This window comes from Anolis carolinensis, chromosome 1, assembly GCF_035594765.1.
Source record: "Anolis carolinensis isolate JA03-04 chromosome 1, rAnoCar3.1.pri, whole genome shotgun sequence".
Lineage (NCBI taxonomy): Eukaryota > Metazoa > Chordata > Lepidosauria > Squamata > Dactyloidae > Anolis > Anolis carolinensis.
The window spans coordinates 261,227,798-261,247,246 of record NC_085841.1 but is presented as its reverse complement, the minus strand read 5'-3'; the positions used below and the strand labels follow the sequence as shown (position 1 = coordinate 261,247,246).

At 38.5% G+C, this 19,449-nt stretch overlaps 1 protein-coding gene and 1 long non-coding RNA gene across 2 annotated transcripts; one reads left to right on the top strand and one right to left on the bottom strand.

The window, feature by feature from the left end:
- The first annotated feature begins 2,238 nt into the window (after positions 1-2,238).
- Positions 2,239-8,684, top strand: LOC107982380 (spexin prohormone 1). Its single transcript, XM_016991084.2, has 5 exons — positions 2,239-2,373; positions 2,463-2,540; positions 2,621-2,678; positions 7,734-7,805; positions 8,445-8,684. The coding sequence occupies exons 1-5, from the start codon at positions 2,371-2,373 to the stop codon at positions 8,483-8,485; spliced, it is 252 nt and encodes an 83-aa protein (XP_016846573.1). The 5' UTR covers positions 2,239-2,370; the 3' UTR covers positions 8,486-8,684.
- Positions 8,685-9,240: 556 nt separating this feature from the next.
- LOC134295354 (uncharacterized) lies at positions 9,241-17,100 on the bottom strand. Its single transcript, XR_010001898.1, has 2 exons — positions 13,458-17,100; positions 9,241-12,270 (listed from the first exon to the last, which is right to left on the bottom strand). It is a non-coding gene; the product is annotated as an uncharacterized LOC134295354 (long non-coding RNA).
- Positions 17,101-19,449: the final 2,349 nt, after the last annotated feature.

The window sequence follows — 19,449 nt, the reverse complement described above, 5'->3', positions numbered from 1 at the left end:
ATATAATTGAACACATACAATAATACAAACCATTTAGTTAAAAAACAAAAACAAACAGCTAGGAGTAATTTACATAATTATAGCTAAAGAAAAAAAGGAATTGGTTAAATAGAAATAAGCTATGATCATAACATCCACAATATTATAACTGATGGTGTTAGATACATAAGTTAGGGGTTTGAATAAGTTGTTTCGATAATACCTCCTTTGACAACAGGAAAATGTTGTTACACTGGCGGATTATAAAAAATGGAAATAATTAAAAGGAAACAATTTTTTCATGAATTCAGATATTCTACCTTAGGTAAATTATCATTTATAGGCATATAATAACTCTACAGAATAGATGACAAAATAAATGTACATTAACCATTGTCAGTATTCTGCATCAGCTACTTAATTAGTTAAGTAGAGATTGTGAACACAGAAAGTTATGGATGAGTTTACATTCATAATCAGTATTTAGTAACACTGTTGTCATATAATAACTCTCCTCATCCCCTGTATTACCAGGCAGCAGCTACTTGGGAAGGTTTGTTATGCTGGCAGTTGGAAAATGAGTGAATGACATTTCTTTCAGGTTTGTATTAGTTAAGTATATTTATCTTAGTAACTGATATAGAATACTGCCCCCATTTTAATATGATGAGACTAGAAAGATCCTTAGCAGATAGCAAGTACAATTGAAAATATCGACAACATAAGATTTTATCTAAGGCATAATGGTGCAGTACATGGCCATATTTATGTGTGTTTCATGTTTCCGAAGGTAAGTATAACTATTATTATGATGGAACTATGGTTGTCAGATGAAATAAAGTGCATCCTCCTGTTGTGTAAAATGAGAAATTTCAGCAGGTGCTGCTTGTGTATGGCAAAGCAACACCAGCTTAAATTCTCTCTTCTACACAACCATTACCACCCCCTAAGCTAGGCAGCAGGCAGGGATCCTGAATATGAACAAATCACAGATGTGTAGGAATCCCCGGTGGCACAATGGGTTAAACCATTGTGTTGGCAGGACTGCTGACCAACAGGTCAGCGGTTCAAATCTGAGGAGAGCAGGTGAACTCCCTCTGTCATCTCCAGCTCCCCATGCGGGGACACGAGAGAAGCCTCCCACAAGAATGGTAAAACATCAACCATCTGAGCATCCCCTAGAAAATGTCCTTGCAGACGGCCAATTCTCCCACACCAGAAGCGACTTGCAGTTTTTCAAGTTGTTCCTGACACGAAAAAAACAGATGTGTAATTCTATTTATAGATTATATATTTGCATATGAATGCTGACCTAGGTTTTTACAGTCATCGGACATAAATTTGAGAAAATATGAAGCTATGTGGATAATTTCATGGCAGAAGGTTACTCTCAACTGTCCAGGTTTATTACAGGTTTAAAGATAAGAACACACCTTTGACTTGCACTTGGAGGCAACTAGGCAGCCAGTGGAACTGGACCTCATTAAGACCTGGGTGTAGGCTTTCATAGTAATGATTGCAATTATCTTCTCTTCTCTGTTTTGTACAGATATACTAAGATTTTTTTGAACTGCTACTGTTTTTTAGGCCACCTCAATTTTGTGAAATTTTATATTTCTATGATAGTGAGCGAGATTGTTTAGTTGGATTCTGATTCCCACAATCCAGATTAGTTGGATTCCAATTCCCACAATTCCCAGCCAATGAAGGATGGGAGGATCGGGAAGTCTGGTGTTTTCCTAGCATTTCATTATAACGAAGCACCTGAACCCTTAAGAAACACTTAGGAGCTGAGATGCTGTAGGAAACCTCACATCAAATAAATCACAATATAAAATTAGGTATGTTCCTAATTTCCTAATGTTTGGCATTAAGCTTCAGACTCTTAAAGTTTGCTAAACCAGTTCTATAACAAAATACCCAACAATAATAGTAAAAAAAAGAAGCAACTGCCTACAATTCACTATTTCAGAAAAAAATGAATGGAAGATAAGTGATGTACCAAATACAAATGCCTAACATTTAGTTACCTTTTGTTGTCTTCTTGGGTTTTTCTTCCCCTTGTGGCTACAGATTGTTCCCTTGTCTCCTGGGTATTAACTACCCTTTTGCCAAGGAGTTTCTGACATTAATTTTGCTGCTTTGATTACTGAGGTGAGTAGATGACTATATATCTAATTTCCACATATCAAACTTGGCATAAATCCTTGCCTGGAAAACAACACCTTGTGGGGGGAGTGGGTGGGAAGGACAAAACAACCCAAACCAAAACAATCATGATCATCTGAACTTGCGTACTTTACCATCATCAGCTATTTAAAAGTGAGAGTGCCAAAGCAAGCCTTTGATAACGCTTGGGTGACAGAAGCAAGTGACAAAAGATCTGCTAACATGGTAAGGAACTATCCACGAGGCATGATCTGAAATATGCTATAAATGTTTTTGGAATAATTAAAGAAAAATAAATGATGTTTTTCTTGCAGAAAGTTACAGCTACATTAGTTTGTGCTTTTACCATCATGATGCTCTTCTTGGTGGTTGAAACGTTTCGTGCTCCAAAGGTAAAAGTTAGAACTTAAAATGTCTTTGCAATAATATTTCCCTTTCATCTGGGTGAATAATTATTACTTTCTTTCTGCAGAGTAAGCTCATAGCTAGAAATTGGGGCCCACAATCAATGCTATACCTGAAAGGACGATGTAAGTTATGTTTGTTCTCTCATTTTCAAAAATAAATACGCAATAACTATCTAGTAAATGAATAATTTCCTTTTTAAAAAAAATATCTTGGAATGTCCTAATATATTAATAGCAAAGTATTGTACATAAGTTCAGGTGTTTAATATCATTGTATGTTGTAATACTTCTGAGTTGCAGGCATTTCTGTCCTGGGTCAGTCTACAATATAGCTGGCATGAAAAAAATAGTTCAAATGTTTAGAAAAACTAGATTACAATAATATTAGATAAAAAAATTAAATTTCAAAGAAAACATTTTTTCCTTTCACATGTGTTTTTCCTTAGGAGGGAAATTGCATGGTTTGAAATTGTTTCATTGTGCAATTTATAATACGCAGACAGTTTGTAAAGCCTTTGTAAAGTATGTGTAAACCACCCTGAGTCCCCTTGGGGAGAGAGGGCAAGTTAGAAATAATAATAATAATAATAATAATAATAATAATAATAATAATTAATAATAATAGGATAGAAAAACAAGAAAACTGATGACAATCCACTACTCATTACATCAGCGTAGTGATGTCGACAGACTTTACCTGCCCAGAAAATCAGGAGGCAGGGGGCTTCTGCAAGTGAAACAAACGGTAGAAGAAGAGAAATATGCCCTGGCAGATTATGTGAAAGGCAGTCAAGAAGCAGCATTAAGGGAAGTCAACAGTAGTAAACTGCTTCAAGTGCAAAAGACAAAGAGTGAATACCGTAAAAACACAATCCAGAACAGAAAACTGGTGAAAGAAGGCTCTCCATGGACAGTTCCTGGGACAAATTGAGAGCCAAACTGACAAAGAAAAAGCATGGCTGTGGCTCACAAATGGAACTTTGAAAAAGGAGACGGAGGGCCTGGTTCTGGTAGCCCAAGAACAAGCCATTAGAACCAATGCCATCAAGGCCAAAATTGAAAAGTTGATGACAGATCCCAAATGTAGACTTTGCAAGGAAGCAGATGAAACAATAGATCACATCCTCAGCTGCTGCAAGAAGATCGCACAGACAGACTACAAGCAGAGGCATAACAACGTTGCTCAGATGATTCATTGGAACTTGTGCCACAAATACCATCTGCCTGTGACAAAGAACTGGTGGTATCACAAGCCAGAAAAAGTTACAGAGAATGGACATGTCAAGCTACTCTGGGACTTCCAAATTCAGACAGACAGAGTGTTGGAGCACAATACTCCTGACCTCACGATCGTGTTAAAAAACAAAGTATGGATTGTCGATGTTGCAATCCCAGGTGACAGCAGGATTGAAGAGAAACAACTAGAAAAGCTGGCACGATATGAGGATTTAAAGATCGAATTGCAAAGACTGTGGCACAAGCTAGTCAAGGTGGTCCCAGTGGTGATTGGCACACTGGGTGCAGTGCCTAAAGACCTTGGCCTGCACTTGAACACAATCGGCGCTGACAAAATTACCATCTGCCAGCTGCAGAAGACCACCTTACTGGGATCTGCACACATTATTTGCCGATACATCACACAGCCCTAGACACTTGGGAAGTGTCCGGCGTGTGATCCAGTACAACAGCCAGCAGAGTGTCTGCTGTGGACTCATCTTGTTGTGTTTCAAATAACAACAACAACAACAGGATAATGGGGTGGCATTGACAAAGGGCAATAGATTTTCAGGAAGCAATATTAATGTGGAGCCACATTTTCAAATTTCTTGAATGTGCATTTGTACTACTTGTGCCAACACGATGTTTCAAGACCTAATGAAGACAGCTGTGGAAACAATGTAATTCAGTGAAAAATATATAGAATCATAGCATCATAGAGTTAAAAGAAACTACATGGGCCATCTATTTCAACCCCCTGCCATACAGGAAAAATGCAATCAAAGCACCTCTGACAGATGGCCATCCAGTCTGTTTACAAGCTTCCAAGGAAGGAGCTCCCACCACACCCTGAGGAAGAAAGATCCACTGCTGAACAGCTCTTACAGTCAGGAAATTCTTCCTAATGTTCATGTGGAATCTCCTTTCCTGTAATTTGAACCCATTGCTCCAAATCCTAGACTCCAGGGCAGCAGAAAACAAGCCTGCTTTCTCTTCCTTATGACAGCCTTTCAGATGTTTAAACATGATGATCATGTCTCCTTTCAGCCTTCTCTTCTGCAGGCTAAACATACCCAGTTCTTTAAGATGCTCCTCATAGGGCATGGTCTCTGTGCCTTTGGCTATTTTAGTTACCCTGCTCTGGACACATTCCAGCTTGTCGATATCTCTCGTAGTCAAATCAAGTGCATTTTAATGATTAGCCTATCAGCCGTATCAAAACATTTAACACATAGACATAAATACAACATACAAACTACGGTACAAAAGAAATTAAAATTAACAAGCTGTTAACAAGATCCCGTCCAGGTCAAATATCTGCGTCACCTTTACAGTTTACCCCAATTGATTCCAAACATGCAGTTCTTAGCTGTGTTGCTTTGAATAGGAAAAGGGCTGTTTTGTATGTTATTTTAGGATTCTGGCCGGCCAACAAAGATGTAGTTTTAATATGTGGGTCCCAGTGTGTTCTGTGAATAATGTATGGCCCGAGGTATTGGTCTCTCTCTTTCTTATACAATTCACAGCTGAACAGTACATGTGTGATATCCTCCACCTCTGATGCTCCACAAATACAAAATCGTTCGTTGTATGGGACTTGATCAAACCTTCCATATTTGACCATTGTATCCAGCTGCTCAAATCGAGCTCTGGTAAATACCCTCCTGAAGTGTTTAGGCATTTCTGTCTTTAGATATTGGGCTGTTTGTAAAGTATGATTAAAGAGACTTAGCCATTTCAGTGAGCCAGCTTTACTGAGGGTAGCAATGTCTTTTTGGGTTTCTATATCCAGTACTCGTAAATTGTGGTGCCCAGAATTGGACACAGTATTCCAGGTGAGGTCTGACAAAAGAAGAATAGAGAGGCACAATTTCCCTCAATCTAGGCACTATATTTATTTTGATGCAGCCCAAAATCCCATTGACTTTTTTAGCTGCTGCACCAAACTGTTGGCTCTTGTTCTACTTGTTGTCTACACAGACTCCAAGATCTTTTTCACATGTACTGTAGTCAAGCCAGGCATCACCCATCCTGTATCTTTGCATTTCATTTTTTCTGCCTAAGTCTAGAATCTGACATTTGTCCTTGTTGAGATTCATTTTGTTAGTTTTGGCCCAGCTCTCCAATCTGTTAAGATCATTTTGAATTTTTGATCCTGCCCTCTGGAGTATTAGCTATCCCTCCTAAATTGCTATCACTTGCAAACTTGATAAGCACGCTCTCTAAACCTTCATCTAAGTCATTAATAAAGATGTTAAACAGAACTTGGCCCAGGACTGAACCCTGTGGCATTCCACTAGTCACTTCTTTCCAGGATGAAGAGGAACTATTGGTGAGCACACTTTGGGTTCGGTTACTTAAGGAATTCAATGCCTAGGGGCAAACCAAGAATGGGCAACTTGGAAGTCCCTGAACAGACTCAGAAGCGGAGTGGGCAGATCAAAAGACAACTTGGCAAGGTGGCACTACCTGGAGGAATCCTCCACCTTGTGTGACTGTGGAGCTGAACAAACAACTCAGCATATGTATGCTTGCCCACAATGCCCTGCCTCATGTACGGAGGAGGAGTTGTTTAAAGCTACAGACAATGCGGTTGCTGTTGCCCGCTTTTGGTCCAAAACTATTTAGTTGCTTGTGATTTCTTTTTTTTTTTCTTTTTTAAATTTTATTTTTATTTCCATTATTTGAAATGTACAATGCTTTTGACACGAAATAAATAAACTTAAGGAATTACAAATTCACCTAACGGTAGTATTACCTAGCCCACAGTTTACTAGTTGGTTTGCAAAAAAAAAAGAAAATCATGGCCTTACTGAAATCAAGATATGCTACATCCACAGCATTTCCTGCATCTATTAAGCTTGCAACTATAAAAAAAAGAGATGAGTCTGGCATGACTTGTTTTTGAAAAATCCTTGTTGACTTTTAGTAATCACAGCATTCCTTTCTAAGTGATTGCAGACTGCCTCCTTAATGATCCTCTCCAGAATCTTTCCTGGTATTAACGTCGGGCTGACTGGACGGTAATTGTTTGGGTCCCCTTTTCCCCCTTCTTGAAGATAGGGACATGATTTGCCCTCCTCCAGTCTGCTTCTTCTGTTTTTGAAGAATTTTAAAAGATTATTGCCAGTGGTTTTGAAATTACTTCTTTTAGTTCCTTCATTACTCTTGGATGTAGTTCATCTGGCCCTGGAGACTTGAATTAATTTAGAGTAGCCACTGCCAGGTATTCTTTGACTGCTTCTTTACTTATTTGGGATTGCATTTCCCTTATTGCCTCATCCGGTCCATATTGCTTTGATTGAACACCAATTTCCTTTTGGGAGAAGACTGAGGCAAAGAATGCGTAGAGCAGCTCTGCCTTTTCCCTATCACTTATTAGCATTTCATCATCTTCTCCATGCAGATCCCCTACTGTTTCCTTGTTCCTCCTTTTTCTACTTACATAATACTTTAATAATAATAACAATAATAATAACTTCGCTTTTCTACTTACATAGCCAAATATGCTCAGTCTTTTGAACCTTTTTCTTATATGTGTTGGTTATTTGTTTGAATTGCTCTTTGGTGATTCCCCCCCCCCCCTTTCTATTTCTTGTTCAAGTCCCTTTTAAATCTTAGCTCAGCTGAAAGTTCTTTGGATATCCATTCTAGTTTTTTTAGACTTCTCTTATTTTTCTTCTTCTTGGTACTGTTTGCAATTGTGCCTTCAGTATCTTGTTTTTAAGAAAATCCCATCCATCATTAACTCTGTGTGGATCAACCACCCAATTGACATGGAAGCCACCAGCAATCACTGAATTTTAATCGTGTTAGTGAGATTTCTTCACTTAAAAGAGAAAATGCAAATTCTGTCTCAAAGGGCATTTCTTAATTTCATGAACTACAATGTGAGTTAGACAGAAGCTGTGCACCTCACTGTTTGATAGATAACGTATTGTCTCTCTTTGCTCTCCTTAGATGGTAGAAGATATGTTGCTTCTGACAACGAAGAAGAGTGCTACTTGAATGACCAGAATGCAGTTCTGAAAAGTATTTATTTATAATTACATGTATCATTATGTATTTATTTACTTAGTTACAAACCTTAATTTGCCTCCATTATTGTTTCCTAAAAAACTGTGCAGCATTTCAGTACAATGTCTGGTGGTTTCACTATTTCATCATAAAATAAATTATAACATTATAAATATAGAATTGACAAAGTAAGACAGGAAAATTTACAGCTGCCTAGTAGCATGTTAGATCTTTGGTTCCATCCATTTCTATACTGAGTGGCAGAATCTGTCTAAGATTTCAGTCAGAGGCTATTCCCATCCCTATTTGGAGGTGCCAGGGATTGAACCTAAAATCTACATGTAGACCATATTGGCTGATGTCCTTTTGGTTACATATGAAAATATAACTGGCTTAGACCTTCTGCCCTTTAGTTTTTATAGATGACACATAATTACAGTAACTATTAAAAAATCTAGTCCTAATAGAGATTAGAAGTCCTGTCACCATTAATTTCTGATCACAAAAAAGGAAAAGAAAATATAATTAAGTATAGAGAACAAAATACATTGAATATTTCTCCTTCCCCTTCTTTTTGTGTAGCTTATGCTGCTACCAGAACTGTACAAAAATATGAAAACATTTTATTAAAAATGTGTATCTTTCCCAATCTAGGTTACAAACGTTCAGCACCACTGAAATTGCCAAACCTCTGAAGAGTAACAGCTCCAGATGTTGACTATGGGGACTATTTTACACACTCTTCGCAATATTCCAACTGTTGTAAATAATTTTAAGGATCATATCTTTTTCTCATTGTGCTCCTGTGACATGCTATATTCTGTAGAGTAATTCAAGTCCATCTGTTTGGATAAGCATTACTATGTCATCCTATTAAAGGTGGAAATTGTTGCATGTTATGCAATTTGTCACATTAACACTAATAATTCTTATTGAGTATTTTGTGGACCTGGGCAGTTTGTTGTGCAATATCAGTGGCCATTAATTTTCATTATCATGCAGACAGGTTTTAGCTATAGTTGAGAGATACAGTACTTTATTTCACAAGTTTTTACAAACCACACTGCCCCCGATTGCAACATTCAACACCCTAATGCTAACTGTGAAAGGCATTGCTAGTGACTCAGAGATAGAGATGCAAAGTCAAACCTCTGCTCTTGACAATCATATTTGACATTTATGTGACCCACATTACTGGAGTACTAAATGACCCAGAGCTTTTAATAATTATAGCATACATTTTCCAAAGTACGGAACACATATATACATACCATTTTACATCGTAAATGTGACATATACATTGTGGTAAACAGCTGGAGCTTTTTCACAGGCAAAAAAAAATGCATTTTTGAGGTATAATAGACTCTAAGACAACATGACTCTTCCCCTTCTAAAAACATAACACAAATGATCTGCCTTGCTTTAATAACACCAAAATGACAAAAGTGGGTCGATTAAGTAAGTGAAGCTTTATTTATATCTCACCCCATCACCCAAAGGGACTTGGAGCGGCTTTCAACAAAGCAATAACATAATAACATAAAAAATAATAAAACACTTAAGTCAAACAATTTAAATCACCAGAAATAAAAGTAGTCATAATAAATAAGATGAAATATAACTCAGTAATGTTACAATCAATATAAAACTATGTGAAAGTTTAGTACATAAAACATATAAACATTAAAATGAGTAAATATGACCTGCTCTTGCTAGTTTGAGCACCAGGGTCAATTAAAATTCCGTTTAAACTCCAATGGTTAAAATTATTGTTAGTCGTTTCCAAAAGCCTGTCTTCAGTTCTTTCCTGAAAATAGTTAAAGTGGGGCTAGTCTGGTTTCCTTGGGGAAGGCATTCCTGAGCTGGGGGGCCACCACCGGGACGGCCCTTCCCTTGTCCCCACCAGCTGCGCTTGTGACGAAGGCAGGACCAAGAGAAGGGCTTCCCCAGCAGATCTTAAGGCTTGAGCAGGTTCATAGGAGGAGACACGGCCGAGTAAATAAACTGGACCCGAACTGTGGAGGGCTTTGTAGGTAATAACCTGCACTTTGAATTGGGCCTAGAAACATATAGGCAGCCAATGGAGCTATTTTAGTAGGGTGTGGTGGTGTACTCCCTAGCTCCCGTTAACAGCTTGGCCACAGATCTTTGTACTAATTGGAGTTTCCGAGCTGTCTTCAGAGGCAGCCCCATATAAAGCGCATTGCAATAATCCTTCTGAGATGTAACCAAGGCATGGACCGTGGCCAGATCTGGCTTTTTGAGGTACGGACGCAGGTGGTGAGCAAGTTTTAACTGTGCAAAGGCTCTCCCAGTCACCGCTGACACCTGAGGTTCAAGGGTCAGCGTTTAGTTCAGGAGGACCCCCAAGCTGCGGACCTCTGTCCTTAGAGGGAGTGTTATCCCGTCAAGCACAGGTTGCCATCCTATACCCCAATTGGCCTTTTGACCGACCAGGACTTCTGTCTTTTCTGTTTCAATTTTTTAGCTCTCATCCAACCCATCACAGCTGCCAGAAACTGGTTTAGGATCTGGGCAGCTTCTTTGGCTTTAGGTGGAAATAAGTAGCAGTGTGTCATCTGTATACAGATGTAAGTATTGTAAATGTAAAGTGATACGCTTTAGATCAACAAAACTCCTAACTTCATATACATGCTAACAGGAGGGTGGGGTAGAGAGTAAATCTATTGCTGCAGAGTGGCAAATCCACTCTTAGGCCCCTTCTACACTACCATATAATCCAGATTATCAAAACAGATAATCCACATTGTCTGCTTTGAACTGGATTATGTGAGTCTACACTGCCATATAATCCAGTTCAAAGCAGATAATCTGATTTTATATGGCAGTGTAGAGGGGACCTTAGTTTTACTAGCTCCTCATTCAACTACTACAAGTGACATTGGGTCTTTCCTGATTTCAAATCTCTGGTCCAACACCAGAAAAACTCCCATAAAATTTTCCACAGGTGGTACATTACTCCGGAAAAATTAGGGATAATGTACCCGAACGTGCAAAATAAGTGCTGGAAATGTACGAAGCAAGTGGGATCCTTCTTCCATGTCTGGTGGTCGTGTGAGGAAACCCAAAAATTCTGGAAAACAATACATACAGAGACCCAGAAAATTCTAAAAAGGACCTTCCCTCTTAAACCAGAGTACTACCTTCTGGGTATTCTGGACACTGATATAAAGTTAAATGGAAATGAGGACATTTTATTTACTTATATGAGCACGGCGGCAAGAATTATTTTTGCAAGGCATTGGAAATTAAAAAACATCCCAAACACCAAAGACTGGCTTGATAAACTAGATGAAATATATGACATGGACTCTCTAACATTTCTGGTTAGATTACACAGGGGAAAGACAATTAAGCGCACAGACTGGTCACCTTACAAAAAATATAAGAAACTCATGCTGGACAATTAAAATATAGTCTAACAGTTCCAGACTGGAACTGCTAGGTATCATAATAAACCCACCCTAGGAGAATTGGAAATGAGATTAGATATGAATTGACAATCCGAAGCGTGGAGAATCGAAGATCAACAATTTACCCTATACCCTTTCCCAATTCTTTTTTTTTCCTCCTCTTCCCTCTTTCCTGTTTTCCTTTTAATTATTGTATATAAAACTCTTCAATAAAAATTAATTAAAAAAAAGAAAAGAAAAACTCCCATAAAACCCAGAACAGCTATGGGAAGAGTGGCTATGAAACGAAGTAGATATGCACTTCCTTGACAATAGGTTTACTGGTTGACCCTCTGAGGATTCTGTACTGGTAGTGACTTGACTACCTAGGAAAGAGAGATTTGTGGTGGTGGTGTGTACATCAATGAAAATGTCAATTTAGTGTGTGATAGCTCAAATAATCTGAATTGCATGCTAAGAATTATTAAACGGTCAGAGTTAAAACTGCCATCACCCCAATACACTTACACATATTTCTGGTGAGGCCACATTTGGAGCAATGTATATACGTCTGATTGTTTTCTCCCAGAAAGCATACTGGGAACTAGCCAGCATGATATAGTAGTTTGAGTCTTAGATTCTGGGAGACAAGGGTTCAAATTCTCCACTCACCATGGAAAATCCACTTGGGCAAGTAACTCTCTCAGCCTTACAGGAAATCAATGGCAAATCCTCTCTGAACAAATCTTGCTAAGAAGTCTCCATGACAGTAGCAGTATATGTTGGAAATGTCTTGAAGGTACACAACAACAGAAGGCAGGGAAATGTTATTTTACTTTATTTTCTTCAGGAAGGATGTCATCTCCTCATAGCATCTGCTGCCACATGCTTTAGCTGAGTGGGCATTAAAGGGGATTTAGCACAATATTTTGCTCTGTGTCTTGAATAAATGTTTGCTCTATGTCTCAAGGCTTAGGCTACTGTAAGTCACTGTGCAAGTTCTTGGACAGCATCTCCACATCCATGATTGTGCTAGGTCTGTGGTTCAAAGTCTTCCAGATGCTCTTCTGCAACAGTTCACAGAACAGCACCATCACCAGAATTCGTTCTTTCTTTCTGTCTATCTATCTATCTATTTTATTTTAAAATCACTGTGCATTGTGTTCATATTTCTATGAACTTTCTCCATTGATTTAAAAAGAATGGATGTTAAATAGATATCATCTTCTCCTTTTTCTGTGTGATATACATATATCTCTTGATGTGAGGTCTTCCAGACTTTACAATTTTTTCTAATATAATATAGTATAATTTCTCCATAGTGATCTTTTGCTTTAAAGACATTGAAAACATTGCACACATTCTGAGTAGTTTTCTTATTACAGTGTAATATAGATAGATGTGTTTCTAGCTGCAGTAATTGCCTTAATTTCATAGGAACATAAGACTACTGTGTAATCAGCTATTACTAAAGTAATTACACTGACAAAAATGGTTCACAAAGAGACAGTGTTACAGTTGCTCCTACATCAGTGCTGATTGTACTAATTTAATAGTGAGTCACATTTGTCTCTGAAGTGGATAATGTGGGACAGCAAAAATCCACATTCTAATTAAGATTTATGAAAAGCATTATTTTGAGATGTGCTTTCAGGGTAGTTTTGACTTTTCAAGATTAATCTGAAGCCCTTTGTCATTCTAATATACTGTTACTATTGTTTGCCTTCACACGGTGTCTTTTCAAGGCATATGATAGCCTTCTACAAATAATTCAAGAGAAAATCTGTATCATAAATGTACTGACTGATTAACGGAGCAAGCAAATTCATTTTGCAAAATACATATGAAATAACCAGTGGTGGTCAACATTTTGGAGAAGAGCATCCTAAGTTTGGGTTTATTTTTAACAATACACCCTTGGTTACACTATGATTTTCCTTTTAAGCCCACAGTTCTACCCTATGGAATCCTGGGATTTTCAGTTTAGGGAGGGCTAATATGAATTCTCAACCAGAGAACTCTAAAGCTTCCCAAATTACAAATCCCAGAATCCTCTAGGTTGGAACTCTGGCAATTAAAAGGATATCCTAGTGCTGTAAAGCTAGTTTAAAGGGACTCTGATTCTCAGATATGAACAGTGTGTTGCGAACAGTTCACTTATTATTCTAGGGTTTTGAGTTAGTGCTACTGGAGTGGAAATATTTAATAGCACAATACTAGAGACTAAAAAAGATAGTCATGACTAGCCACATACCTGAGACTTGCTGCTCCTATCCAGAATATCTGCAAATGTCACATGTGGCAACTGTTTTGCAGATCAGCCATCCAGAAGTTGCAATAGTTTCTTAAAAAGAACTTGAATATAATGCATGAGAAGGAACAATGTGCTTATAATAGTTTACTCTTTGTGATAACAGAAGCACATAACATTAATTGTTAAAGCACCCTGGTTTGAATACAATGAGTAAGATTTATTTATTACGTATTCCAAAAAATTAATTTTGAAGTCTGTGAGGAAGGAACTGGGGCAACAACAACAACAACAACAACTTCTTATATCCTGCCACCATCTCCCTGGAGGAACTCAGGGCGGCTCACATGGAGACAAGCCAACATATAACATAGCTTTAAAACACAGTACATGAATTGAATTAAAACAATATAAACAAAATTAATATACAACACCATAAAACACATAAAACAAAGCAATTACTTTAAAACCTGGCCTCAAGTACAGCATATAAGGAGTGTGACTAGTGCAGGACTCTAGATAGGGTTTGTAGGAAGTACAGGGACAATCCAGGATAGGGGCAAGGAGGACGGTCTCATCAAGACACTGTAATCTAAAAGGCCAAAAGTAAGGATCAGGGATAAAGTGCAACAGGAATTGTAAACCATTTGCCAACTGGCAAGACTATTCACTCAAATGCGCACCAGAACATCTACATTTTTAATTCCTTACGGAAGGTGGACAATGAAGGTGCCAGTCTGATGTTAATATACCAACATATGTTAATATAGCAACAAACATACACATGTATAACCATTTGCAACTAATGTTAACATGGAATACATTTTTAAGCAGTGGTTCTTAAGCTTTTTACATGTGACCTTCCTGTACATTAAATGCAGTAATTCCTTTCAAACCCTTCCCCCCTGCTCAACATAGTCTATGAATAAAAGAGCCAAAGAAGCCAGTAGAAAGGGTAAGTTCTAGCGCCTTGCAACCTGGCCTTGGAAGGCTGGAGAAAGAGGAAGAATGGAAGTTTTCTCACTGCATGTATGAGGATGGTAGTAGAAGCAGTCACCAGGCTGACTCAACTGGAAGAGGAGAATGGAAAAATGTTGCAAGGAGGAGGGGAGAAAGAATTTGGGATGAGCTCCCACATGTGCTCTCAAGCACTTACCTACCTAATTCTTATGCATTCCCCTCCCCGCCTTCCCTATTTGTTTCCTTGGCTCCTACATCTCATTCTTCTTCACTACTACACTACTTGCCCCTCTTTCCACTTAATTTAGTCTTTTGGAAAGATATGTTCAGTACTGTCTCCATTGTATTGCCTTTCTCAATCTCTCTACTCTCCTTCCTATCCCAGTTCCAGATAAGGAAGCGGCACATAGATCTTGCTTCCTCAAGTGTGACTGAACAATCTGCAGTGTGGAAACTTTACAAATGGGTGGGGAGAGAAAGGAAGATGAGAAGATGATAAATACAACCATCTTTTAAGTAAGCTTAGGGCTCCTTCTTTTTCTCCAGCATGTGCGCATGTGAGGAGGAGGGTAGGAGGGTGGGAGGGGCAGTTGAGGCAATTAGAAAAGACCCTTACTTGGTGCTGGAAATTCAGAGCAGTCTGCAGAACACTTAATTGAGAAGAGCACCCTCTCTTCTACCATCCTTTCCTTTTCCTTAAATTGCCCTCTCTCCTCTTGCTCCCTTATTCAACCCCCTTCCACCCCAAATGAATGCACAAAGGAACATGTGCACAGCCAGGCTCTAAAGATATTCACATTTTTTTTCTTCTTTTGTGGAAGTGTCATGTTTCTAATCTACACAAAAGTTGAGGGCCTCTGTAATTTAATTATTATGTTTGAAAAATTCTTGCACCTTTCTTTAAGGAACTATGATACTTTCCCCTTGAGCATTGTGCTCCACAGTTTGATAACCAGTTTTAAAGTAGGGTTGTTGTATGTTTTCCGGGCTGTATGGCCATGTTCCAGAAGTATTATTCCAGAACATGGCCACACAGCCCAGAAAACATACAACAACCCTGTGATCCCGGCCATGAAAGCCTCCGACAACACAGTTTTAAAGTAATGTTTCACTGATATTCCAAAGCGCTGGGCCTAAATTATCATTTATCAAAGACAATGGTATCAAAACAATCTTCCTTCTGACCAGTAGTATGTAATTCAGCTTAACCTCATATTCTCAAATCATTAACCCATTAGCAAGGAACATCAGATGATACTGACATCAGGACATGAGGTAAGTTGAACAATGTGGATATAGAACAGGAGGTTCAACATCAGAATGAAATTTCCAGAATTATCAGTGGACATTTTCTGATAACATGCATTTTTATACTTAGCAGGAAACAGAGACTTTTGACTTCAGAGAACTGTTCTTCTCGAAGATAAAACTATCACACTTGTAAACTTTTAATGAAATAATTCTATCTCAATTTGAATGATAACACAAGTCCTGAAAAACAGGACTTCTTAAAAGCAGATCTAGTTTTGTTTGAAATTCAAGGAAAATCATCTTGCCAGGTTTAGAAATTGATAGATGCTGCTGATAAAAAGCACACATAGAAAAGTGAAAGGAACGAAATATAAGAACATAAAGTAGGAAATGTGTAACTCACCAGAGATTTCGAGACTCACCTTCCATCAGTCTTTAACCAGTCTTTAACCAGCAAAGGCAAATGGTGAAGGATGAGGGAGTTGAAATCTCATATCTGAAAAGCCACATATACCTCATTCTGGATATAAAACAAAACATTATGAAATATGTGAGTAAAATCTGAAAAAACATTTAGTTTTGATCTTATAGGTACATATTTATTCATTTATGACATTTCTACCCCGCCTTTCTCTAACCCGAAGGGGACTCAAGGCGGCTTTACACATAGGCAACTATTTGATGCCTTAAAAACAATGTAAATTAAAATTAATATTTAAATAGAATAATAAAATACATTAAAACAATTAGAAACACTTAAAACAATACAATCACAATTAGGTAATCCACAAGTGTAATCTGGGCCATTCCTATAGTCATTGCACGTTATTCCATATCTATCTATTGCACAAGTTCTCCAAAGGTTTGGTCAAAAGCCATGTTTTTACTCTCTGACGGAAGGTCAAGACGGAAGGGGCTGATCTAATATCCCTGGGGAGGGAATTCCATAGCTGAGGGGCCACAACTGAGAAGGCCCTGTCTCTTGTCCCCGCTAATCATAGTATGGGGGATTGAGACAATCTTGCCTATCAGTTTGCAAAAAAAAAAAAAGTCTTTATAACCTTGTTCATATTCTACCACAGCCACTCCAAACCCCTTTTAGAGATATACGAAAAGCTTGGCCTCTTACGGAACATCGAGAAAATCAAAGTGCTCTTTCAGTAGGCACCAGCCAATCCCTCTGCAAAGCCAGAAATACAGCTTAATGGTGTAATGTTAGAAAATGTAGACCATTTCCACTACTGAAGCAGCCACCTCCCCACAAAAGTCACCATTGTTACATTAATATGCATTAAGTTTGTTGTTGTCTTAATCTTCTAATTACTGGATTTCAATACTAATATCAGGTGAATACAGAGTTTAGTATAGTATGGGATATGGTATTAGTTAGGCCTATTTTTAATAGTACTAGTAGTAATAGTAATAATAATAATAATAATAATAATAATAATAATAATAATAACAACAACAACAGGTTTTATTTCTTGCCCACCTCTCCTCATGGCTCGAAGCAGGTTACAGTATTACGAAATCATAAATAAACACATAATTATTTTAAAACACTCTGTAAAATACTCATATTAAAACATACCTCTTAAAATACGTATGAAAATACACAAAACAAAAACATGGCATTCAGTGGAGTTTAAAATTCACCATTAAAACTGTCTGGGTAGGCCTGCCGGAAGCGACAGGTCTTCATTTGTATCTTAAATTCTGACAACTGATCCAGCAGTTGGAACTCTACCGGCAGGTCATTCCACAGTTGTAGAGCGGGTGATGAAAAGGTCCTCTGGGAGGTGGTTGCCAGTTGGATTGTGGCTTGTTGGAGTAACTGCCTCCCAGAGGACATAAGTGTGCAGGGCAGATTGTACGGGAGAAGGCAGTCCTGTAGGTAACCTGGACCCAAACCATGTAGGGATTTAAAGGTCAAAACCAACACCTTGTACTTTGCCTGGATACTAATTAGCAGCCAGTGGAGTGACTTTAGGTTCGGTGTAATATGCTCACTCCCCCTCAAAAGATGTACAGAAGCATATGAAAAACTTGGTCTCTCACTGAACATCAAAAAAACCAAAGTACTCTTTCAACAGGCACTAGCCAATCCCTCTGCAATGCCAGAAATACAGCTTAATGGTGTAATGTTAGAAAATGTTGACAATTTCCGCTATCTTGGTAGCCACCTCTTCACAAAAATCAGCATCAACACTCAAATACAACACCATCTGAGCTCTGCAAGTGCAGCATTTTCTCAAATGAAGCAGAGAGTGTTTGAGGATCAGGACATTTGTAGGGAAACCAAGATGCTTGTTTATAAAGCTATTGTCCTCCCAACCCGCCTACAGACGTTACACTCAACTATTGGAATGATTCCATCAGTGTTGTCTCCAAAAAATTCTACAAATCGCTTGGGAAGCAGGCGGACAAATGCCAGCATTCTAGAAGAAGCAAAGACCACCAGCATTGAAGCAATGATCCCTTGCCATCAACTTCACTGAACTGACCACGTTGTCCGAATGCCCAATCACCGTTTCCAAAAGCAGTTACTCTACTCTCAACTCAAGAATGGAAAATGGAATGTTGGTGGACAGGAAAAGAGATTTAAAGATGGGCTTAAAGTTAACCTTAAAAACTGTGGCATAGACACTGAGAACTGGGAAGTCATGGCCCTCGAGCTTTCTAATTAGAGGTCAGCTGTTAGCAACAGTGCTGGGGAATTCGAAGAGGAACGAAGGAGAAACGTGTCAAGAGGAAAGTACATCAAGCCAACCCTGACAAGGACCACCTTCCATCTAGAAACCGATGTCCTCACTGTGAAAGAACAAGCAGGTCAAGAAAAGGCCTCTACAGTCACCTATGGACCCACCGGCAAGACTCTACACTTGGAAGGCAATCATACCCATACGCTTGTGATCACCGATGATGATGGTGTCAGCGGCTCCATCAGCTGTTTCAGGATTTTAAAATGTGGACATGTGCTGGAGCAGTCCATGCTAGCGTTTAGAAACATAGTCACATATTTTCCTTGACTGCAGGGATATACAGTCATACAAATATGCACATTTTTTGACGAAAATTGGATTTTAAGAACAACTTTTTAAACCATATTTTTTGGCCGTTAATATGATCCAGTGCACATTTTCAGCAAATGTCATTTAGCCCCTCCCATTTATCATGGTTCCTTCTGCATTTAGGGCCTGTGTAGAAGGGCCCTGAGTGTTCATCTGTGCTCTCACATAACTTGCCTTTTTTTCTCTTTCATCAGATCCATCCATACTCTACAGATGATGGAACCAGAGAGAGTAATCTTTGGTTCCTGAGGGGCAAGGTTGCTGTCAAACGCAACTCAGCTCTTATTTATTTATTTACTTCATTTCTACCTCACCTTTCTCACCCAAAGGGATTCAAGGCGGCTGTAACTTCCTGTGGTGTGGCTCTGTGCAGGTACAGGACCCAGTCATGTGAGGTCACAGATAACCACTCTAAGGACCAGTTACAGATAAGCAACCTATGGTTGACTCTAACAAAGGTACCATTTATATCACATTACATTATAAAGCGAAGGTGCTTGGTTACCTATCATGTGGCTGACTCTTTCAGAATTCTGTGAAATGTAGTTTAGGGAAGCAGAGGCCTTCTCTAGATGAGAATTCCTAAACTACATTTCCAAGAACTCTGCAGGAGCAGAATTATAATACTAATGTCATATTGTTCTGAAGATATGAATTACATTATGAAATACATATTTAAAGGTGTAAAACTCAGTACACAAAACAGTGATGAA